Genomic DNA, 25,387 nt, shown 5'->3' on the forward strand with positions numbered 1-25,387 from the left:
TGATTTTGAAAGAAAAAAAAAATGAAGGTCAGACCATTTGAAGGGAAAACCGTGTTTCTTCCCACTCAATGTGTTTTCATTGGTCATTGACACTTATAACCCTACTTTGTGCCGGTCTTTAATTTTCGCTCCGCAAGACAAATAATTTTTTTGCGGGTATAAGTTTATATTTTAGCATTATAATATTTCACAAGTTATGTTTCGCGTCCTCAAAGAACTTATGGTCCGATAGACATAAATTTGAAGGACAAAAATGCAATATTTTTATTTTTTTAATTATTTATTTTTGGTTGATTTTACCATTTCTCTTGTTTGGCTCCTATGTGATGGAAAAAGAATGGTTCTAGAGAAAGAAGTCGCCTGCCACTCATTTTTCCTTGTGGAAGTCGCACATTTGAAAAAAAAAAAAAAAGAATCTATTCTTGTTTGTTAATGTAGACCAATTCGAATTATTATTATTGTGTTGTTTGTCGATAGAAATTTTAATATTTTTATCACTACTGTTATTCTCTGTGAAAGCAAAGGAGGGTTCAATTCTTGTGCTTCATATTGCTGATGATATGTGGGGCTATTTATGATGCGATATTCATAATTTTTTGAGTTAAAAGCGTCTTTTCCAGCCAGGAGAGCAATTTTAAATATGTTAACATTCTCTATAAACCATGACATCCTACAAAGAAGGAAGAAGGAAAGCATGATCATAAAATGCTCTGTTTTAAGGTACTTGAGTTTATTTTTATCTTTTAATTTCCATCATTCTACTACAGTACAAGGGAAGAGAGCATAAATATATATAGGTGATATTTTCACTGTTAATATATAAAATCGAAACATGTCGTCTTCACATAAAAGTTAAATTCGTGATATCAGAAATCCACATATGTGTTTGATTATTTTGATATATTATGGTAAGGACTAAGGAGTATTGTTGGAACCGTTTTGGACATGACCACATCATGCCTCTCACCATTTTTTTTTTTAGCAAAAATGGCTTAACCCGCAACACTATAGATTTATTTAACAAGTTTCAACTCTCAGCCTATCTGACCTAATTATAAACTAATTTATTAGCTCTTTCCAACAACCAGCTTCTTGCATTCTTCATCCATATCCTTTGCTTTTTTTTTTAATCTTTTTTTATTTTTCATTCGGTGTCCTGTATCCAATTTGGGATTTAATCAATCTAAATTGCGATGGAAAATCTCAGTTTGGGAGTAAAAACGCTCGCTAACGCTCGCTAACAAAGACGATTCCATTGTATGGCTCCAAATCGAGAGCTTTAGTTAAATAATGGAAAGGTACTTACTACCCTATTCAGAGGTAGAGTCCAAATTTAAAGTTTATGAGTTTTGAATTAGCCACGATACCCATAGTTCGTTTTAGTTCATGAATTGAAAATTAAATATTCATACAAATTTGATCAGATACAAATACAAGGTTGAAATAAAAGTTACTCAGTTTGTATGAACCCATACTAACAGGCCAGAGCTAGATCAGTATGAGTTGAGGGTCTTTGGTCCAAGTCCTATATTTATTTTAAATTTTTTATTAAATATATATAAATTATTAATTTAAACTCAGCAACTTGCAAGAATAAAGTCTAAAATACATAAATTTTGAATCTTGACTTTGCATCTAAATACTAACCATATCTCCAACTCTAACCCATCACAAATTTGGTGATTTCGTTCTTTGACTTAGCTATAAAGGTAAGAGTAGAAAATAGAGGTTTCCCTTATTTTATACAACACCAACCAATCCACCATATCTCACTCCTCACCAGCCTAAAGAAAACAAAGAAAAATGTACTTTTGAAGTTTATTTACTTTTGGTTTAATTTGTAGTTATATCTGTATATACAGAGTACATTCCTGCTTTCATGTTTTTACAATAATAACTGGAAGTGTGAATATTCTTTCGAAATTAGTTGCATTTTGGTTCGCATTTTATATAACTATATATTGATGCACAATCTCGTAATTTTTTTATGTAGACTTAATGAACTTATAAATTGAATTAGCGCATAGATTGCATGGTTTGTGCAACCCCTCTCTAGATGGCTTATTAATACTTCTAAGTGCCTTTTGGCACATACCAATATGTAAAAAGAATTGGTCGAAAATGAGCCCCTTAAATTGAAGCTTTATGAATGTTAGAAAAATTTAGCCGAAGATCATATTTATTACCACGTTTTTTGAAGTTTTTTTTTTTTTTTTTCTAGGTGAATTGAAGGGTGACCAAAAAATATGGGGCTCCGATGAGTTAACTCGTTTTTTTTGTGGAGGGTGTTACAGATTCAAAGACTTACATGGAAGAAACGAACCTATTTTCTTGATTTTGGTTAAGAGTAGACAAACCTACATATGAACTGATTTGTTGGTGTGACTCAGACTGGTAACCTGTCCAGATACCAGAAAATCCATAACAGGGCATGTGATTATGTTTGGGAAATCACTAATATCATGGAAGTCTAAGAAGCAGGAGACAATGTCCAGAAATTTAACTGAAACTTAATACAAGAACATTAAGCTTCAGTTGTGGCAGTAATACGTGACTTGGTTATTTTGGTTCACTACTAGAAAACAATGAATTAGCGACCGATAAAATTTTGTAACTAAACAGCAAAAATTCCATGCTAATCACATTTACCTACGGATTAGTGACAAATTATAAGAAAATTCAATTAGCTATGAGCTATTTAGCGACGAATTAGCTGGGGATTACCGAGAAATTAATTCGGTAGCTAATTCCATATTTTCGAATTGTGGTTGTTTAAAAGAATTGATTGTGAAGATAAAGAGTCGCCAGTATGCAATACACTAGCTTGCAAATTACATAGAAATTGATTGTCACTCATTAAAGACAAAATTAAAGCTTGAATGGTGAAGACATTGTATGTGCATACTAAATCCCAGTTGGCAGGCTTATTGACTAAGGATTTGGAGCAATCACCACATGTTCCCGATTGGATTGGCTTATAAGTTGCTTATGTTTGTTTTTTAATTTTGAGTGTTTGGTTGGCATTACTTAAAACCATTTTGTGCATAAAATAAGCCCAAAAAATAATTGGCCCATTTGGCTTAAATTTTATCTTAAATTTATAAAGCAAAAAAAAAAAAAAAGTTAGCCTACACTAACTTATTTTTTTTTTATGCTTATTTTAAGCCCATCCAAACAGGCTCCTACTGAGCAAGTTGGGTATGCCCAAACACTATACATCCTCCATCTTAAGGGGAGTATTCTGAGCTCTATTGTCATTTATTGTTATATCAAGGGTGTGTACGTGTGGCGACTTCCATGTGGTGGTAATGACAACCAATTGACATTTACTAGTATGGTGGTTAAATTTAATTACTTTAACCTGATAATTTCTTTTAATAATCTTATAGGAGGGTGTGAAGGTTTAGTTTCATACTATCACTTTTTGTTTAGTTTCATACCTAAACTATCAGAAAGTTGAGAAACCTATCTAAACTATCACTATCTAGTTTGCAAAACACACCTCAAATTATTCTTGAATGGCATGTGATCTACACTCTCCATTTTATATAAAAATGTTGTCAAGTATTGTCCACGTGGATAAATAATGTCACAATGGCACCTACATGGAAATTGAAAAAAAAAACTATTTGTTTTAAAAAAACAAATTGAAAAATAATATTTTTTGTAAAAAAAATATCAAAAATTATAGAAAACTAAAAAAAAAAAAAGTTTTAAAACGGAAATGTTATTTTTTTAAATAAGAAAACTAATTATTTAGTTTTCACATTTAAAAAAAAAAAACAATTTTTCCATTTTTTAAATCTTTTTTTTCTGATTTTCTAATTTTTTTTTTAAAAATCCAGATTTTAATTATTATTTTTAAAAAATGCTGATTTTTTTAAAATTAAATAATGCAGTTTTTTTGAAAAGAATATACAATTTTTTTTTATAAAAAAGATTATTTTTTAATTTCCATATAGGTGCCACCATAGCATTACTTATGCCATGTGGACAATTTTTTTGAGAAAATTTCAGTTTCACTTACCTTTTGGAGAGTGAGTTCACACATTTAGTTCAGGTGTGTTTTGCAAATTAGATAGTGATAGTTTAGGTAGTTTTCTCAACCTTATGATAATTTAGGTATGAAACTAAAAAAAAAGTGACAGTTAGGGTGTGTTTTTGACCCTTTTCTCTTTAATAATCTTATAGGAAGGTGTGAAGGTCGAGTATCAACGTAGAGGGATAGTAGGTTGCCGCAGATCTCTTTTCCGACCTTACCAGGAGTATTACTCTCTTTTTACGTTTGCCTACCCTTCACTTCGTTTATCATATTATCTTGTTGTTTCAATTGTCTATTATTACTGCGGTCTTTTCATCTCTTTTTAGTCGAACGTATATCGGAAATAATCTTCTTACCTTCATAAAGTAGGAATAAGGTTTGCGTACACTCTATGTTATTCTATTATTAAAATAAATAAAATTTAATGATCTGAAATTGAACACAGAATAGCCTCACTTCGAAGGTCCAAAATCCAAATACAATGAACGTAATCTTGTCAAGCGTTCCAATCAATATGAGTCCACTAACCAATTAGTGGCTTGCTTCCTCACAATCTTACCAAAGTGCCACGTCAATTTGTGTTGTCGCATAGTAATATTCCCGTGCCCAGGTACTTCGTACCTACGTACTCGTATATGGTGCTTGTCCCTCTCAATTTTATTTTAATTTCTACTTTAGGTATCGGTATCCTAACTTTTCTTTTTATCATATGTGCCAATTATGTGATGGTGTCTGATTAAGAGTAAGGGTGTCAAGTGGGCCGGGTCGGGCCGGGCCGGGCCATTTAAACGTGGGCCACAAGGGCGGGTCGGGGCGGCGGCCGGGGGCGTGTTGGCCGGGCGGGGGGGCGGGCTTGGAGAGGAAAGGGTGTCCGGCCCACCCGCCTCGGATAGGGGCTACACCTCGGGCTAGCCCAGGCCGTTGGTGGGCGGCCAGGTTTTCATTAGTGGTAGGGTTGGGTTTTAATTATTTTAAAAAAATTCTAATACTAAAATTTATTAAGTTTGATACTTTAAAATCTAGTTGTTGTCGACTTTATTTTAACCATCAAGTTCTTAAATTATACTTTCGCCTATTTTCAATCTATAAATACCATTCATTCTTCTCCATATTATCTCACAATTCCCTACTCTCCTCTTTTTCTCTAAATTTCCTACTCATCTAAATGGGAACTAAATGGTTACAATGCACATGAGTTTTGATACTAAACCAAAGTTCTTAATTAATTATCTCATCGATCCTAAGTCCTAATGTCATGTGCGATTGTCACCTCTCCATCATCGGCGGAGACAATTCAATAAGCTAAAAAATATTTAATTATTATTATATATAAAATATTTGAAACTAATAAGATTTTATTAATATATTATTATATATATAACTAATAGTTTATATTATTATATCTTGTATAACCTATTGAAATATTTTTGAACTTGTGTAAGCCAACAATAAGATAGTAACTTAAAAGGGGTATTTGATTTATTTCACGCATCGAAGCAATTTCGAGGCTTGTCATTTCACCGATTTTGTCGGCCTATTATAATGTCTTGTTGCTTTTGGGCACCGATCAATGTTTGTCCCTCCTTTTTAAATTTATCTTGGAGTTGATGCTTGTGTAGGATTAGTTTTACACAATTACATTTATAGTTCTATTTTATTTGCGTACAAATTATTATTCTTGTAAATAAAATCATAAATAAAATTATAACACAAATTTGAAAAGAAATTCAAAGGCTCAGTGAGCCTTTAGTTTTATTAATCAATAATTGCAAAGTCGAATTTAAACTTTAAAGCTTACAAACTTTCCCAAGTTCTTACTTGAATAAGAGACACATTACATGTTTTAATGGTTAAGTTTTAATTAACTAAAGTAAGATTCTAACTATGGTTTGAATAATTAATAAATATTTCATATATTTGCTTCCAAAATTTTAAGAATCCCACAATTATAGCTACAGCTATTTTATTGGGATACAATGTTTTTAAAATACTTATTATTAGTAATAAATGTAGTACTTATCTTTTTTTTTTTTTTTTAATTTGAAGTGGGCCGGGCCGGGCCGGTGCCCCCAGCTGGCCATCACCCATTTCCTGTGGTGGTGGCCGGGCTGGTGGGCTGTCCACCTTGTCCAGCCCAGCCCCCTAATAAAACCCACCTAGCCCGACCCTTACACCTCTTGGTGGGCTTGGGCGGGTTTAAGGGGGGGTTGGCCGGCTTACTTCACTTGACACCCTTAATTAAGAGTGGAGTTTAAAAAAAGAAGAGTTTTTTATGGTGTCTGATTAAGAGTGGAGTTTAAAAAAAGAAGAGTTTTTTATGTAAAAAATTCGCGATTAAAAAATTATAAATATTCGTGTGATAATAATTCATCTTATTAAGAATTAATTTAAATATTTAAAATTTAAAATTTTAACATTGAAAGATTTAGTAGGCGCTTGGCCATACAAATTGAAATATTTTCACTTTTTTTTTTTTTGAAATTTGTGAAGTAGAAACTGTGTTTGGTTATAGTTTTTATGCAGAATATTTAGCTATTTAAATATACTGAAAGTGAAAAAATAGGAGAAAACTAGTTAAAGGGGTCTTTATAAAATGAATAAAGGAATATGACCCCTGTATAAATGGGCGATTATGAAATAACACAACAGCGATCTGCATTATTTTGTAGAGGGTCATTTAATCAATTCACATAGTGACAAAAAATGAAAATATGGTTTTAATCATTTTCCAATTTCAAATAAACTGAAGAAAAATTTCCGGGAAAAAAAAATGATTCTCATGGCAAATTGTTTGGGACTAAATTAAGATGGAGGAATTACTTTTATTTCTTAATACGTGGCTAATCATTCTTCTATTTCCTCAGTCCTCACTTTCCACGCCGACAGTGAACTTTAATTGCACGTAAAACACGCTTTCTTGTCTTTTTTCAGTCAGTGTTACTGTCACTTTTGCCAAAATAAGTTCTTTTTGTGTTTTTATGAAACTTGCAAGTCAATCTCACTAGTTATGGAATTTCTTTTTTTGCTTCTTTGTGAATTCTGATTTTTGAAGAATCTTGAAACCCCTTTTTCTTTTTTCTTTTTTATGATGGAGGGTTATGAATTTGTGAAGGATTTGGGTTGTGGTAATTTTGGTGTAGCTAAGCTTGTAAGAGATAATAAGACCAAAGAGCTCTTTGCTGTCAAGTTCTTTGAAAGAGGCCAAAAGGTTTGATGACATGAGTTTATTTGGGGATTTGTTCATTTATTTGTTTCTTTGTTTTTGGCTAATAATATACTTTTGAGGTTTGCAGATTGATGAACATGTACAAAGGGAGATTATGAATCATAGATCATTAAGTCATCCAAATATAATCAGATTCAAAGAGGTATACTCTGCCTCTTACTCTTGGTAATATGTTATTTTTCCTTATCTGTTAAGTAATTATATTCGTCAATTCCTCTGGGAAATCTAGATGTATACTCTGTTGCTACGAAAATGGCTCGTTAAGGTACTATAGTTTTTTCTCCCGTAGTTTTAATTTATGTGACATAGTTTGATTCCGTATGACATTTAATTAAAAGGCCGAAGTGGTGAAAACACCCCTAAACTTGCACGTTTTCGTACTTTAGTCCCCGAACTATTGACCCTCTTAAAAACACCCCTAATCTTGTCTAACTCAATTTAAATTCATCCCTGTGTTAGGACACCTCAGCAACGTGAATCCACGCGCTGTCCACTTGGCATTTTCTTGCTGTGCCATGTGGAAACATGGGGTGAATTTAAATTCAGTTTGCCAACATTGGGGATGGTTTTAAGTGTGGCAATAATTTGGGGACTAAAGTAATAATTCGTGCCAAGTTTAGGAGTGTTTTCACCACTTCGGCCTAATTAAAAGGGTAGACTTTTGAAACTTATGATTTTATACATGTCATAATATTTGTGTGATTATAAAAGCTGGTAAAATGAGGAGTTTTTGGTTAGATATTTCCAAATATAGAAATGGTCATGCTTTTGTGTGTGGGTGTCTTAGCCAATTCCTTGTAAATGTCAGTTGTTGCTCTTGTTTTATGAATTCTTTTAGAGGGTAAATAATGAGTACTAGTAAATTAGTTCTGCCTCTGTTTTGAAGGACTCTGCATTTTGCAATGACCAAATGCAACATTTGAATGAATATATTGGTCTGGTTTAAAAGAATTTGAGAGAAATGAAGTAAAACATGTAGTTAAGCAGCTAGTAAACATTTGAATATGTTTATGGTTTTTTGAATGAATAGACTCACCTCTTCCAGGTCTTGCTGACGCCTACTCATCTAGCAATAGTAATGGAGTATGCTGCAGGAGGAGAACTCTTTCAGAGGATTTGCAATGCTGGAAGGTTCAATGAAGATGAGGTAATAAACGATAATTAGAGTGTGATTCTTCCAGTCTAAGACTTGACTAGAGCAAAATTTACAGTTTACACATTATATTGATTATTAACTTTTGACTAATAACTTCGATGTCCCTTTTGACGTAGAAACTCCATAGAGTACTACGGTCTTCACATAGTTATAGAGGCAGAATATAAATGCTTTTCATAGCACAAATAAAATTGAAGAGTGAAACACGATTATATAAACTTCTAAGTATTGACATATTGGATGTTGAAACCAATAATTGATATGCCTCGAAAAGTTCTAATGTTTTTAGTTCATTGTTCGCATGTGTTTATATGTATACGTAGTAATGTACGTACATATACAGTTATACTGCTCAGTGCAGCATGCTTTTTATTCAAACTTCAAAGTCAGCTGTTAATTTATGTTTTTAATTTGCTTATTTATTTTATTTTTGCTCAGGCCAGATTCTTCTTTCAGCAATTGATATCAGGGGTTAGCTACTGCCATTTCATGGTAAAACATTGATATTTCTCGTGTTATTAACTTTCGTCTAGATTGAGTTTTTCTCGAACCTATTATGTTATTGTTATTTGGCTGCAGCAAATCTGTCATAGAGATCTCAAATTGGAAAATACATTACTGGATGGAAGTACTGCACCGCGTGTAAAAATATGTGATTTTGGTTACTCCAAGGTCAATAATCTTTTGACATACCTTAATTCTAACTACAAATTCAGATTTTTGTTGTGTTCTTGTATAACTAACTTCACTTTTGCAGTCATCTCTCTTTCATTCTCAACCAAAGTCCACTGTAGGGACACCGGCTTATGTTGCACCCGAGATCTTATCAAAGAAAGAATATGACGGGAAGGTACTAATCGTTTCATGTTCTCATTTCACTATGTTTATATCATTTAATTGCTTTAGCCTCTTTTTAATTCTTGAGTCCATAGGTTGCAGATGTTTGGTCTTGTGGAGTCACTTTATATGTAATGCTGGTCGGAGCTTATCCATTTGAAGATCCCACTGATCCGAAGAACTTCCTAAAGACCATATCCGTGAGTATATGAAAAGAATTATTCATGAACTAAGTTATCAAAAAGGCTAAAGACAATGGTCCGTTTTGAATGTCGTAAAACCACTTTACTGCAGCATTTTGATTGAGTTAATCCTCCGTAACAGAGAATATTTAGCGTCCAGTACTCAGTTCCGCAAAATGTACAAATTTCCATGGAGTGCCAGCATCTCTTATCCAGGATTTTTGTGGCAGACCCTGAAAAGGTAATAGCAATACTCTTCTGCCGAAAAAAAGACATTATATATCATCATAAATCCTATATGCGAAATATTGTTCGGAACTGTTTTGAGTGACATGATGATGAATCACTTATTACCTCATCATCTCAGTATATCCTATTAATAATCAAAGTTCTTGGAATTTCAAGTTCTCATTTCATTACATTATGCTTGGACATGCCTAGATGTTGTTTCTGTCTGCCCCCTTGAATCAATAAGAAAAGCAGAATTCCGCTTTTCAAAACCTTCCCTTAAATGTGTCGAAATTGAAATTATCTCATTAGTGGCAATGATATTGTTCATGAAATATGCATACAATAGCTGATTTCAATTTATTAAATTCATTAACCATGTCCACTTTTTGTTCAATTTATTGGTAATCAGTATTTGAAGGAAAGATAGTATGAATCCTACTACTAAAAAATTGTAAGTAACAACGGACAAATTCTGTAGCTAAACAGCGAAACCCGTCACTAGTCTTTTTAGCGACAGATTAACGACGGATTATCAAAAAATTCTGTTAGCTTTGAGCAATTTAGCGATGAAGTTCGTAGCTAATTCCAAAATCTCTTTCATATTTTCTAGCAAAGTATTATTTATGATTGAAAGTGAAAAGAAATTGAAGAATTTCTTGGGAATCCTACAAGATTTGTTCGTTCTTTTTTCTGTCAACTGGGTTCGAATCCTACTAAGAGGTCCACTAAGAATCAGAAATTCCACTCACTGTTCCGAATAGTCCAATCTTATCATTGTTTTGCTGCTTCTCTTGCAGAGAATAACTATACCAGAAATTAAGAAACATCCTTGGTTTTTGAAGAACTTGCCTGTCGAATTCATGGAAGAAGGACGTCACGAGTGCATCGATGTAAATAACCCGAGACAGAGCATGGAAGAAGTATTGGCAGTAATACAGGAGGCAAGAATTGCTTCACAGGTTCGTAAGGTTCTAGGAAATTCATCTGAAGGAAGTATGGAACTTGATGAATTAGATGATGCTGAGGATACTGAAACAAGTGATGATTTTGTTGGTCATATGTGATGTGTGGACAATGTTGTAACTTTACCAAAAGATATTTGAGTCTATAATGATGTAAATACACTTCAAAGCTGTCAATTCCTCAACAAGTAACTGGACTTTTTCTACGTGGATGTTGTTTTGGAGCCACACGACGCAAGAGAGGTGAATTGGATCGTTACAAATTTTTGCACTCTCTTAAATTTTGCGTAAAGTTTGCTTAGCTTACGGACCAACTAGATGAACCTGGTTCAATTGGCGTTTCTCCTAGTTTGCTATAGGAAAAGATAATGCGGAATAGAAGTAAAGAACACACGGATAAGGCACCATTACCCCCTGAACTATACCCGAATTTGCTACGACACACCTTACCTTTTCCTGGGCCCTATTACCCCCCTAAACTTATTTAAAACGGAATAATTACACTAAATCTTGATGTGGCAAAGAGTGTGTTTCACTCTCTTTGAGAGAGTGAGAAACATCAAAAGGGGGAAAACTTAATTTTTTTTTCCTTAAAAATCACATTTTCTTAAAAATTTGAAAATAATCTAGTCTTCCACATTTAGTTTTAAAAAACGGGTTTTCCACATGTTAAGAAAATAATTAATTTTTTCAAAATTTTATAAAAATTCAGCTTTTTTTCACATTTTGGCAAGAAAAACACTTTTCAGGATTTTATTTGAAAAATAAAAGTGTCCTAAGAAAATGAAATCATGAAAATCAAGATTTTTAAGACATTTTAAAAAAATAATCAAGTTTTCCATATTTTTAACAAATCCATTTTTCCATATTTAAAAAAAAAATCATTTTTCGATTTTTTTTTCTTTTTCAAAAACGGGTTTTAAAAAAAAAACAAATTTTCAATTTTTTTTAAAAAACTGTTTTAAAAATCCTTTTTTTAAAGAAAATTCGGTTTTTTTTAATCCATGTTTTTAGTTTTTTTTTTTTTTAAATGGGTTTAAAAAAAATTAAATTTTCAAATTAAAAAAAAGACGGGTTTTAAAACTCATTTTTTTTTAATGAAAATTCAGTTTTTTATTTTTATTTTAAAAAAAATTGACACGTAATTTGAAAAATTTTTTAAAAAAAGAAAACAAATAAATACGCGTGTGGCGGAGAGTGTGTCATATCTTATGAAGTGGGCGTCGGCGTTTAGGGGTAATTATTCCGTTTTAAATAAGTTTAGGGGGTAATAGGATCGCAGGAAAAGGTAAGGTGTGTCGTAACGGAATTCGGGTATAGTTCAGGGGGGGTAACGGTGCCTTATCCCTTTTTTAAAATGAAAAATACTCTAATTCAAAGGTGAAAAAATCAAGATCTATCCGCGTAGGATTTAACCCGACTCCATTAAAACAAAGAGCCAAATTTGGATTATAACTTTGTAACCTTAGAGATTAAGAAAGACAACAAATAGAAATTCAGGAAGCAGCAAGTGATTGAGAAAGTAGGAAAAATACATAAAATCCCACCCTCCCAATGCACGTAGTCCCATTTTGTCCATATCAACCTTTTTAAGTAATGCGGGTCCTATTTCCAAATTGGAACCCACATCTAAAGCATTAGCACTACTGACAGATTTGTCAAGTACTTTAAAACGAGTATCAGTCATATAAATGAACCTTTGACAGGACATCCCTCTGATTATTAGGTGCTCAATAAATGAGTCCATGTAACTCTAAAAAGTCACCCACTATGATTAAAAAAGTATTTCAAAAGGTTGTGGTATTATAAGCATCCCATGTGTCTTCATGGACCAGTTCAAAGGGAGATTTAGTTTCGATTATTGTGCCACACAAAGGCAATCTAAATAGTCCTTGCAAGAGAAAAAATGAGCATGGAATATAATTTATTGCTTGAACTAAACCAGTACAGAAAAAAATATTGGGAAAAAGGCCAAATATACTCTAGAACTTTGTGAAAATGTTTAGATATATCCTCTGTTTAAAGTTTTTGCTTATCTATGCTCCTGCGTCCAACTTTTGACACATATATACCCCTAAGAATGTTAGTTTGCACTGTTGGAATTTCCATTAAATATTTTTTTGAACACCAAAAATTGCCATATGGCATTTAAATTTAAAAGAATCCTCCCATTTAACTCAACCCCTCTAATAATTTGACCTACAAAATCTCAATTCCTTTTTCATTTTTTTTTTCTTAATCTTTCTCCTCCACCCTACCTCCACCTAATCTTGAGCCACCACCAGCAAAGTCACCAGTGCTAGCACCCCCCTTCCATGGGCAAAACCACCTTCATCTAGCCAAAGAGACCATTAATACATCATATTCACTTATCATCAACACCACCAAATTTTCTTTGTAAATAAATGGGTATTCATTAAAGTGTCGATTTAACCTTTGGATCTCCACTACTAATAGAAGATTATTCTCTTACTTGTAGATTTAGTTGAAAGATTGAAACTTTTCAATATTTTATATCAATTTACATAGAAAAAAGATGCATTTGGTTCTCAAACCTATAAAATTATAAATAAAAAAATTAGGGCTTCAGTACTTCTACTTTCTTGGCCTTTCTCTGCAATTCTTTGCTCTTTGGGATAAGAAGAAACAAATTCGTGATTATCGCAATTGGGAGTATTTTTGTTTAGTATTTAATGGTGTTTTTTTTCTTTTTCTTTTTCTTTTTCTTTCCTTCAATGAAGGTGGTTTTGGCCATGGGATGGAGATAAATCCATGGAGGTGGGTGTTGGACGAGGGAAGGTAAATGGATTAGATGGCTTAAAAGGGAAGTGGGTTGGGTTATTTCACGGGTCGGGTTATTGGAGGGGGATGGGTTAAATGGGAGGGTTCTTTTAAATTTAAATGCCAAGTGATAATTTCAAATGTTAAAAACTAAATTTAAAATTCCAGTAGTGCAAACTATCATTCTTAGGGTTATATATGTGCCAAAAGTTGGACGGCAGGGCAAATATGAGCCAAACTTTAAATGGAGGGTATATTTGAACATTTTCGCAAAGTTCAGAGATATATTTGGCCTTTTCCCCAAAAATATTTGATGATCATGACAAGTTAGAATAAACATGCATGAAACCATTTCTTCTTGAATAAAACTAGCTACTGTTTACTAGCATATTGTCTTAAAGTAAGTAGAAGGATAAATGTGAAGCATACTCTACTAAAATCGGCAAACTCGGTGGTAGAAAAAAATTGATGTTGCTAGGTAATCCTTAAACAAGGAGTCTTAATTGATCCAATACTTAATTTAAAAGAGAAATTATACACCCATGAAAACTTTTAAATTATATAATAGAGTTTAGTCGAGGTGTGCATAAGTTGGCTGGGATACCATAGATATAAAAGTTTATATGACAGAGCTTAGAACTCATTTGCAGTCCAATAAGCAGGTGAATTCACTATAAAGGGAAAGAAGAATAACTGAGATAGTATGCTTATTATTTGCAAAAGACTTTTTTTGGTAGATTAGGAGTTGAGATACCTTAACTCAAGCGCTGTCATTTAACATCGATCATTATTTCACCCAATTTTATTTTGCCATATATACAGAACAATTTATATACACATACATACAAAATAGGCTAATGTTGCTTGAAAAATAATACTAAGTAAACATCAATTTAAAATAGGAAGTTGAGTCTTAGAAACCCACAAACTCAACCCATAAACCCCTATACTAAACGAATTATAATAATAGTAGGTTGATGTTGCTTACATAAAATTCTGCATACGTTACTGAATATAAACTGAACAACTACTGTTACTCAAACTTGGTCCGGCGGGGTAGCGTCTTTGGTTTTTGTAACCTTCTTCAGGCTGACCCTATATTCACCATAGAAATAAGAAGCAAAACCCCAAAGGCACATAGCTAAAGCCATCCATTTTGCAGAATTGAAGCTTTCAGGCAAGAACATGACAGCAAATATCTGTTGTACTGGAACTAGAAGTGCATTTACTATCCCTGACAGTAGTGCTGTGGAGCAGAAAATCAACCCAAGACTTCCAATCATCATCATTTGTAGAGCTATTGCTGATAGTGCTAATATCATATAGTACTTGTTTTGCCCTAATCCAAATTCTTCAGCTTCTCTAGAGATGGCCTGCATTTTTTTTAACAAACCAATAATCTGTCAGTTTCAATTTAAGCGTCTTAAAGTTTAAGAAAATAAGAAAATAACAGAGATTTTTTAACTTTGTGGTTTATATATATATATATATATATATATATATATATACCATTATATGATCATTGCCCTTTGAATATTATGATGCTAAACAAGTCGTATAAAATGTTAAATTTAAGAGTTACCACATATAAAAAAGAAATATTTTTTTAAACAAACAAAAAAAGAAAGTAAGACGCTCAAGTAATATAATACATATGTTTAAAGATATCTCCCTTGATTATCTTTGAAAATAATTGAATAAAATTTCTTTTTCACTCTCTAAAAAAAAATAATTAAAGTTCATGTCATTGTTACTCTATTTTTTACCTTGCTCTACATATTTAATCTCCATTCTCCACTTGTGGCAATCTTTCTGCTTTATTATTGACCCTCCTTGATTATCTTTGAAAATAATTAAATAGGAGCTTTTTTTTTTTGGTTCACTCTTATAAAGAGAAAGTTCATGCATGTCATTGTAACTCTTCCTTTTTTCCTTTTATATTACAACACACTTCCATTATTTATTGCACCTTTTCTGCTTTAATTTCGGATATATGTTCCAAAAAGTTTGAAACAATTTCATTGATAATACTTACTATTATTTTATATACTCTTCACACAACGTTTAACAATTTAAATTCATTTAACTATTCAAATTTAAATTATACTATGATGTTTTCTTTATCAAAATAACTAATTTCTCATATACGATAAAGGGTTTAACTTTTGTACATGATTAGTGTAACACAATTTTTATACGATTGGGTCAACTAAAAGATAACTACATGTAATTTCCCATAATAAGTGTAATTAGATAGTTACCAGGAAAACAAGGAAGACAACATGTTATAACAAATTAAAATTACACTAATGATGGTAAAAATTATATATACTTTTAGTTTATATATACTCTACCTATTTCAATCTATGTGTCTTACTTTCGGATTTAGCTTGTTTCAGGAAGCATCTCACGTTCTGGATTTAGTAAGTAGTAACTCTTTAAATCCAACATGATATCCTACATGTCATGTTTAAAACAACAAGATTCAAAGAAAATTTTGAAAACATTATACACATCTTTAGTTTAACACCATATACAACATTCAAAATTCTCTATTTTCTCAATACTTTATGCTCAGTAAAACTGCGATACATAAAACGAAACACGGGGAGTAAGTTAAATCCTGACATGGAACGGATGTATATGTTATTATGACTATATGCATGCCTAATGCTATTTTAGAAATAATTCTGTTTTTCGTTGTGTGGCACATCTTACCTGAAAATCTTTGTTGATAATCATGGCAACAACACAAAACAAAGTGGAGAACATGGATATAAGAAATTGCATTTGCATGACAAGATCAAACGTTACAACAACTCCAGCTTTAAGATGACTATACTCCACTCCTGCATTTACAAAACCATGTAGAGCAGCAGCAACAAGTGTCATCACAAACCCTAACGTATATTTTCGATTCGATTCTCCTATCGGACGATCTCCATTCATGTGTAACCCTAATATAACGGACCCAAACATCATCAACACCACCGCGTTAATGGAATAATCCGTGAACTTATGCTTCACGATAAAATACGCGAAAATCGCGGTGAATGCTAGGGAAGTTGAAGCCAAGAGTGAAGAAATTGAAACGGGAAGATAAGACATGCCAAAAGTGTAGAGGTAGCTACAAACACCAAGAACGAGGCCTAAAATAGCACTAGCTATTGCTAATTTAGGTGTGACAAAAACTCTACTATTGGTATTTTTTCTTTTTGCATAAGAAATTGAAATTGGCAAAATCAAGATTGGAAACCCTGCTGTTAGCAAAAAAGATTGCAGCCATTTCCTTTTTCCACCATGCAAGAAGTAAGTTCTAACAAGCAATACACCTGATATTTGGCCAACTGAAATGAGGATGCAGTTTATGAGAACAAGAAGTGACTTAATTGACATGAAATTCTTGAGTTTTTTGGGCTTATAGTTAGCTCCTTGCTCTCTTTGTATGTCCATTTTTTTTGCGGTGTGTTTGAGAATATTATGGTGATCAAGATGTTTATTTCTAGTTAGAGTGCAAGAAATGAGACTGCTCATTTGCTGAAATAATTGGACGGATAAGACAAAAAGTAAAGCTAATTTAACTTTATACATAGATAGTGTAAAATAATTGGCACATTATCAGCTTACCTAAAAAGTACTCTTTCCGTTCACTTTTTCTTGTCACGTTTCGTTTCGAGAGTCAAACTGTATGAACTTTGACTAACATCCTAAGAAGTATTTTCTCATCATATTAATATGAGAAAGATTGCAACTTATAGTATTTCTATTTAAAATTTAAAATATTGAATTAATCTAATTCAATTTAGCTCCAAAGATTAATCAAATTGACTCTCGTGAAGCGAAACATGACAAGTAAAAGTGAATGAAGGAAGTAATTACTTAAGTAATTACTTTCCACAACAAGTAGAACTAGTTATCTGAAAAATAACGCAGGCAACTTGTTGCAATAGGTTCGAAAATAGATGAACCTTGAGTTTAACTAAACCTCAATAAAGTTAGCTTAGGAGGTCAATATTTAATAGTTAATACCATATAAGAGACCTTCCCGTTCCTTCACAGCCGATGTAAGACAGACTCAATATTCCCGCATGCTTGATCAAGCCCGCCAATTAGTGCGTGAACAATTTAATATGGGGCATAATATTGGGTAAATTAAAAATTGTAATGGATTTGATTTTAATATCATGATAAGAAATGAATCTTGAGCCTAACAAAATTCACTAAATCTAATTCATATTTCATAGGATAAGATTTTCTAAAATTATATAAAAAGAATTCTTCATCCTTCCGCAACTAATTAATGTTGGACAAACTTAACAAGATTAAATTGTATTGATAATATAAAAATTGTTTGCTTCAAGTGAGTGTATGTATAAGTTAACTTCACGAGGATATCTAAATATAAATAATATTCGGACGTCTAAAAAGATGATCATTGTTGTCGAATAGAGAAACCGTTGTTACATAAAGGAAGAAAAGTAGAATATCCTAGTAATAAGGCACTAGAACGTCATTTCATTGCGTGACTAATCATCTTTATAAAAGTTATTTCACTTACGAAAGCATTGTTACTTAATCCTTGAATTTCATGAAAGCTAAAAGTTTTTAAAGTAGCATCTACCTTTTATGAAAAGTGAAGCCAATAATGCTTATTGCTATTGTTAATATTTTGAATTATCCTATTTGCTTTTTGTAATCTTTATTCGAGAAAATTGTCAATTATGAAAAAAGTGGATAACCACTAATCTGCTCCTCGTATATTCTGTACAACAAGAGAACTTACACTATTATTAATCATTCCTAGCTTGTGATACAAAGAAGCGCTAATTCTTAGCTTAAGTGTATATTAACCTCAACATCTCATTCCTATAGGTTTATTCCATATTAGTACTTCACTATTGTATTGTCTACGACATGGTATGACATCACTATTGTATTGTCTAAAATATGGTATGACATTTGTGTCACTATAAACTATCACAACTTATATCTTGCAAGTTTTGGAAACGGAAGTATATATTCTTCAAGATCAATCAATGTGACAAGTTTGAATTGACACAGGGTTTAAGATAGAAAAGAACACTTTTGAAACTTATGGTCTAAAACATGACATAATATTTATGTGTATAAACGTTTTGAAGCTCGTTGCCTTAAAAATGTCATAACGTGTACGGTTATAAACATTTCTCATTAAGGATAAAATGCAAAGTATAAAGTTAATTGTTTCAAAATTTAAAAAGATATCATTCATTTTTAATAGAGTCAGAAAGAAAAGTGTGTCAAATAAATCGTAACAGAAAAACTATTATAGTATGAATTGTCTACAATATTGAGTGGTATAATTTGCAGTCCTAACATGAAGTTAAGTAATTTTGTACATCGATGGTGTAATTTTGTGCATTGAGTATATTGATAATCTCGAAAAGATGTTTGGTGAAGTGTTACAATTAGTTAAACTACATAAATGATGTATACAAAAATTTTGTACTAACGATACATATGTATCAACCAAAATTTTTAGCTCTAGCACATGAAAGGATATGACGGGGGCTTAAAGATGACAAATAAAGCACATTAACAGCTAATTTGGCAGGTCTCTATTTATTTTATTTATTAAAATAGGCAGGTCTTTATTTAGTGTATTTGGTTCTCAATAGCTTAGTGTGTTAGGTCATGTTTAAGCCTTGCCATATTCTTTCATGTGCTAGTGCTAAACTTTTTATTTTGAGTCCCTCAACTATTAACAAAATTTTATTTTAGTTATTATAATATTTGATAAAGCACATTTAACTTTTAATTAGTTGAAATTGAGAAATCTAGCAACTACGAATGAGAGAAAGGCTTTTGTATTGAATAAATGAATTGCAAGTACAAGGGCAGTGTATTTATACACATTCCAGACACGGTATATCGTGTATATCAGCTGTACACAGCTAGACTCCTAATGGAACAATAAAACTTACAACTTATTGTTACGCCTTATTTTGAACGGGTCCAAGATAGTTTGCAACTTCCCGGTTCTTCTAACTGGTATAAAAGAGTTAAGAGTCGCCACCTTATTTTTAAGGAAAAACAGGAAACCTGTATGTATTTGTGTGTCTACTCCATTTTTAGTCCACGAAACATATGAGATTCTAAATAAGGGTTTTATTTACCCAGGGGGAAGGTATTAAGATCATAGAACTTCCCCGTCCAAGCAGCCTCTTAATCTTAGTTTAACCGAACACTAGAGGGGGGTTATCTATCCGTTTATCATTATTATTACATGTTTTCAAAATGTTATGACTTCATGAAAAGCTATACTAGGTGATAATATACTAAGTATATACAGTGTATAAAAATGTATTTATATCAAGTATCAAACATATATAAAGAATGTATATATATATAAAAAAAAAGGAATGTATAAAGGAGTATAAAAATGTACCTTGTAAGTATAAAAGTGTATCTGTTGATATAGAGAGTGTACATCTATTGGTATAATGTTAGTGTAAAGAATATAAACAACTATATAAAGAATGTATAAAAGAGTATAATAGAATATGAAAGAATATCTGTATATTAAACACACAAAGAATATAATGTATATTAAACATATATATAAAAAAGAAATGTGTAAAAGGTTGTATAATAAGTATATAAGGAGTGTATATTGTTAGTATAAAGAATGTATATTATAACAAAAGTAAAAAGTGTAAAAGTGTATGTAGAGTAATGTATCAAAGTATATAAAGATATAAAAAGTTGAATATGAGCGAATATAAATCGTGTAGTGTAAAGAACTGTATTTAAGGAAAGTGTTTGAAAAATGACGAAGTTAATTGAGTTGTATCTTCCTTCATGTAAAGGGATGATTTTGTTTCACGGGGCTAATCAAAGAATAGAAAAAGCGTATTTGAGAATTAAAGAATACCTATGAAAGAATTACTTGTAAAAAAAGTTAAATATTTAAGAAAAACTAAAGATATATGTATGAAAAGTATATTGATAAAGAATGTGCTTTGAAATAAAGAATGAACTAATGTTTTTGTCTAAACGTCAAAAGTGAGTTAATTGTACATGGGAGGCCTTGGAAATCGACGGAAATTTCTTCATCGGCCATTTTGGGTTTAGTGTTCACCCAAATGAATTTAAATAAATGCGAAAAAAAAGGATAACAATACCATTGTCCGTAGGAAGTATTTTCCGGGCACAAAACCAACACGAAATAAACAAAAAGAAGATGATGTAAAAAAAATAATAGTCCGAAATAATCAGCCCAAACAGTGATAGTGACGAAACAGTAGTAGTACACCGGAGAAAGCCAAGAAATATCACAAAATAGTCCCAAGAAAACTAGAACAAAGCAGCAAGCAAGAGCGCCGGAGTCGAAGCTCCGGCGAGAACATAATAATGAACGCAACAGTTTCAACAACAATGGGACTTCATCGGAGTTTAATCTCAGTCCAAAAATCTAGAAACAAGCACACGCATAAGAGATTACACAAGGGAGAACAAACAAACAATAGTAGAGTATAAATGTCGTCGCCAGAGCTCTATTTTCTCAGCTCGCTCCATATTTGCCGGCGTAAATCAGTGGACAAAAATGACATGAAAACACAAGCACACATCTACAAAATGCATGGAACGAAAAGAAGTCGCCGGCCATGTCTTGATTCCGACTAGATTTGCACTTTTTTTTTAGTGGAAACTTACAAAACATCATAAACATAAAATGAAAATATAAGGAGAAAGGAATAAGGTGGAGCAGTGGTTGTGTTGGGGTTGTTCGCTAGTGGGAACTGGTTGGTGGTGTTGTTTCGTTTGTGGCAGTGGTGTTCATCGGAGCTCCGATACTGGTGAGGGTTGTGACATGATAATAGTAGGGAGAAGAGGGGAGAGAGAGAGGAGTGCGGGCGTTTGGCTGGTGGTTTCGTGGTGGGGTTCTGCCGGAGCTCCGACGTTGGGAGTTCGTCGGGGTTGGCTTGGAGGAAGCTGGCAGTGGAGAGAGGTCTGGCGGAGGGAGTAGAGGATTGTATGGTCGGCGTTCGCCGGAGCTCGGAGCTCCGGCGTGAAGGGGCTGGCAGCGGCTAAGGGAGGAGAATGAAGGGGGGGAGAAGAAGCGGGGGTGACTAGTGGTGTGTGGGCTGTACAGTGGTGGTTGGAGTTCACCGAAAATGGAGGAGAAAAAGGGGGAAAGAGGAGGAGGGCGGCGGTGTGTGAAGAGGATAGAGAGAAAATGAAGTTTTTAGGGTTTTGTTGGAAGAAAGAGGATTAAAATCTGAAAATTAAGTTGTGTTTGTATGTGAAAAAAAAATGAAATTAACCCCTCCCTTTTCTTATAATGTAAATAAATACCCTCTTTTGTACAAAAAATAAAAGAACCCCCCCCCCGTCCCCTCTACCTTTTTAGCCTATATTTAAAAATGTATTAACCAATGGATGAAGAACTCAACCCATCACTTCAAATGTCACCTTTTTAAAAAGGTGACAAGATCTTGATTTGATCGAATTCTTTCTCTGCGTTTAAAATTAATTTGCTCCGATTTTCTCCACACTGACGGACTGTACTAAAATATAGTTAACTAATATATGTATAAATAATAATGTATGTATAAAATATAAATATTAATGCATAAGATAGCAAAATGTACTTACTGTGAAATTAAGAAACAATTATTAATTGCACAAAAATCGTAGAATTACACTGTACATGTGCAAAAATAATGATTCTTAAAAAAGACAATAAATTGATAAAATTCCTAAAATAAGGATAATCATCAATAAATTGTCGAAAAATGTAAAAATGTGTAAAAAGCTATTTTGTGCTCTTTAACGAATCAGGATCACCCGAAACGTTAATTTTAAGCACGTCGAGCCAAAATTAGGTGTCAACACTTATCTCTAATGATTACATCTTATCATTAATAATGATTATCTCTTAATCAACCTTATCATAATCTGACTAATCCTATCATGAACCTTATCATGATCATCTCTGTCATGATCATCTCTATCATGATCTTCAACACTTCCCCTCAAGCTTAGTGGGGGTGCATGCACCACTCTTAGCTTGTCTCTGAAGAACCTGAACTGATCCTTTGCTAGAGCCTTGGTGTGAACATCAGCTAGCTGATCCTTAGACCTAACAAACTGAGTGACTAGCTGGCTTTGAGCTACCTTTTCTCTCACAAAGTGATAATCCAGTTCTACATGCTTAGTTCTAGCATGCAGCACTGGATTTGTAGTCATGTATAGTGCACTCATGTTGTCACAAAACAAAGTAGGAGCAGACTTTATGTATATTCCAATATCTTGCAGAATGTAAGTTATCCATGTGAGCTCAGTTGTTGTGGCAGCTAAAGCTCTACATTCAGCTTCTGCACTTGACCTTGCAACTGTGTTTTGCTTCCTAGAGGACCAGGACACACAGTTTGCACCAAGATATATGCTATAACCAGTGGTGGATCTTCTTGTTGTTGCACAACCCGCCGATCGCACGAGAACCCATATAGTTTGAAGGAGAACTGAGATTTAATACAAAGTCCATAGCTGATAGTTCCTTTCACATACCTCAATATCCTTTTCACAGCTTGTAGATGCACAGAGTTGGGATTTTGCATAAACTGGCTTGCAAGGTTCACAGCATGGGTTATATCTGGCCTGGTTAATGTCAAGTATTGCAAGCTTCCCACAATACTTCTGTATAATGAAGGATCAACTGCAGTCCCAACAGCTTCTTGTAAACCATGCTTCTGAGCCAAAGGAGTATGGACAGCTTTAACATTTGTCATGTCCACTTTCTTGAGCAAGTCATTTGCATACTTGTGTTGATTCAAGTGGATTCCTCCTGGAAAGTAATTCACCTCAACACCTAAGAAAAAGCTCAGTTGTCCAAGATCTTTCATAGCAAATTTAGTGCCTAACTTTCTCACAATCTCATCCATTTGCTTGGAGTTCTTTTGCTGTCACAATTATGTCATCTACATATAGCAGTAGTAATATTGTTCCTTCTGAACTATGAAGAGTGAATAGGGATGAATCAGCTCTACCACATTTGAATCCAAGATGAAGCAAATATAGACTGAACCTTTCAAACCAAGCTCTAGGAGCTTGTTTGAGACCATACCGTGCCCTTTTTAATAAACAGACATGTTCAGGATATTGTTGATCAAGAAATCCTGGTGGTTGACTCATGTATACTTCTTCTACAAGAAGACCATGAAGGAATGCATTTGTAACATCTAGCTGTCTTATATACTATTTTTGAATGACTGCAACAGAAAAGACAATTCTCATGGTAGTTGCTTTTATAACAGGACTGAAAGTTTCTTCAAAGTCTATTCCTTTAAGTTGTGAATAGCCTTTTGCAACTAATCTTGCCTTGTGTCTTTCTATTGATCCATCTGGTTTAATTTTGGTTCTAAACACCCATTTTGACCCTACTACATTCATATTAGTAGTTCTAGGAACTAAAATCCAAGTCTCATTTTTATGCAGTGCTTGAAGTTCTTCCTTCATGGCTTTTACCCAATGTGGAGTGTTCAATGCTTCTTTAAGTGACTTAGGCTCACTATGTACAATGTTTATCCTATTGGCAGAAAATGAAGTATGGGTCAATTGTAGATGTTTAGCTTTTGACCTGGTTATCATGACATGATCTGCTGCTGAGTTTGAAACCTGTTCTTTGAGAAGGAACTTGATCAACCAGTTGTTGAGAAGGGACTTGATCATCCAATTGTTGAGAAGGGACTTGATCTGTGAAAAAATTAGATAGATCAACTTCAAGTTTGATTCCCTGCTGGTTTTCAACACTAATTTGTTTAGACTGTTGCTGATTATCAAGATCATGAGCTGCATCATGAACTGCTACATCATCATGATCACTATGAGCTGCATCATCAGGATTTTGGACTTCATGAGCTGCTACATCATCATGATCACTATGAGCTGCATCATCAGCATTTTCTTCTGATGACAGAGAAGCTTAATCAGTATTTTGGACTTCATGAGCTGCTGCATCATCATGATCACTATGAGCTGCATCATCAGCATTTTCTTCTGATGACAGAGAAGCTATTTCTTCTGATGGCAACACTTCCCCTGAAGTATCATGCTGATCAGCACCAGGAGTAGGCAATACATTAGCTGTATTCTTTGATTCTGAGAAGAACTAAAAAATGTTGCAAGGTGAGTGGAACCTGCAGAAGAGCTGTCAGTATTGTTTTCCTGCACATAAGGTAAAGTTAGTTCATCAAAGACAACATGTCTTGATATAAACACTCTTCTGGTAGATGGGTGATAGCATCTGTATCCCTTGTGGAGGTTGTTGTAACCAATAAACACACATGGATAAGTTTTTGGTGAGAACTTGTTGTTTCCCTTGATGTAAGGAAATCACTTACAACCAAACACCTTTAGACTATTGTAATCAGGATGTACACCATGTAATCTATGAAAAGTTGTTTCCTTCTTAAGCACTGAGGATGGCAGCCTGTTATTCAGAAACACAGCAGTAAGAAAGGCTTCTACCCATAGAAACAAAAGTTGCTTGGCATGAAACAACAATGTTAATCCAGTTTCCACCACATGCCTATGCTTTCTTTTTGCAATACCATTTTGCTCAGGTGTGTTTGGACAAGAAATGTGCCTAACAATGCCACAATTCTCCAAATGATTAATGAACTCTAGACTAGAGAACTCACCACCACCATCACATTGAAAGATCTTAATGTACTTGGAAAACTGTTTTTCAACCATTTTTTGAAACTTGACAAACACTTCAAAAAAGTCTGATTTTCTTTTTAAGGGATATAGCCATGTGAACCTACTACGATCATCCACAAATAGTGCATAATACTTCATGTGTGGTGAGGATTCAACAGGTGTAAGACCCCATAGATCACAATGCATTTTCATCAAAGGTTCTCTTTCAATTTTATTCCTCAGACCAAAGGCCAATTTACAACCTTTTCCCATTTGACAACTAAC

General features: G+C 33.2%; 2 protein-coding genes across 2 annotated transcripts; one reads left to right on the forward strand and one right to left on the reverse strand.

The window, feature by feature from the left end:
* The first annotated feature begins 6,926 nt into the window (after positions 1-6,926).
* On the forward strand, positions 6,927-10,842 carry LOC132039832 (serine/threonine-protein kinase SAPK2-like). Its single transcript, XM_059430361.1, has 9 exons — positions 6,927-7,250; positions 7,336-7,410; positions 8,314-8,415; positions 8,863-8,916; positions 9,004-9,096; positions 9,182-9,274; positions 9,357-9,461; positions 9,586-9,684; positions 10,472-10,842. Exons 1-9 carry the CDS (start codon positions 7,128-7,130, stop codon positions 10,736-10,738), a joined length of 1,011 nt encoding a protein of 336 aa, XP_059286344.1. The 5' UTR covers positions 6,927-7,127; the 3' UTR covers positions 10,739-10,842.
* Positions 10,843-14,214: 3,372 nt separating this feature from the next.
* Positions 14,215-16,940, reverse strand: LOC132040408 (purine permease 1-like). Its single transcript, XM_059431042.1, has 2 exons — positions 16,136-16,940; positions 14,215-14,790 (listed from the first exon to the last, which is right to left on the reverse strand). The coding sequence occupies exons 1-2, from the start codon at positions 16,868-16,870 to the stop codon at positions 14,455-14,457; spliced, it is 1,071 nt and encodes a 356-aa protein (XP_059287025.1). The 5' UTR covers positions 16,871-16,940; the 3' UTR covers positions 14,215-14,454.
* Positions 16,941-25,387: the final 8,447 nt, after the last annotated feature.

Source organism: Lycium ferocissimum, chromosome 12, assembly GCF_029784015.1.
Source record: "Lycium ferocissimum isolate CSIRO_LF1 chromosome 12, AGI_CSIRO_Lferr_CH_V1, whole genome shotgun sequence".
NCBI classification, from domain to species: Eukaryota; Viridiplantae; Streptophyta; class Magnoliopsida; order Solanales; family Solanaceae; genus Lycium; species Lycium ferocissimum.

Coding starts and splice junctions, on each gene's coding strand:
- LOC132039832 (XM_059430361.1), top strand. CDS start 7,128: ATGATGGAGGGTTATGAATTTGTGAAGGATTTGGGTTGTGGTAATTTT. Junction 9,275..9,356: donor AGAAAGAATATGACGGGAAG/GTACTAATCGTT, acceptor TTGAGTCCATAG/GTTGCAGATGTTTGGTCTTG. Junction 9,685..10,471: donor TTGTGGCAGACCCTGAAAAG/GTAATAGCAATA, acceptor CTTCTCTTGCAG/AGAATAACTATACCAGAAAT.
- LOC132040408 (XM_059431042.1), bottom strand. CDS start 16,870: ATGGACATACAAAGAGAGCAAGGAGCTAACTATAAGCCCAAAAAACTC. Junction 14,791..16,135: donor TTATCAACAAAGATTTTCAG/GTAAGATGTGCC, acceptor AAAAAAATGCAG/GCCATCTCTAGAGAAGCTGA.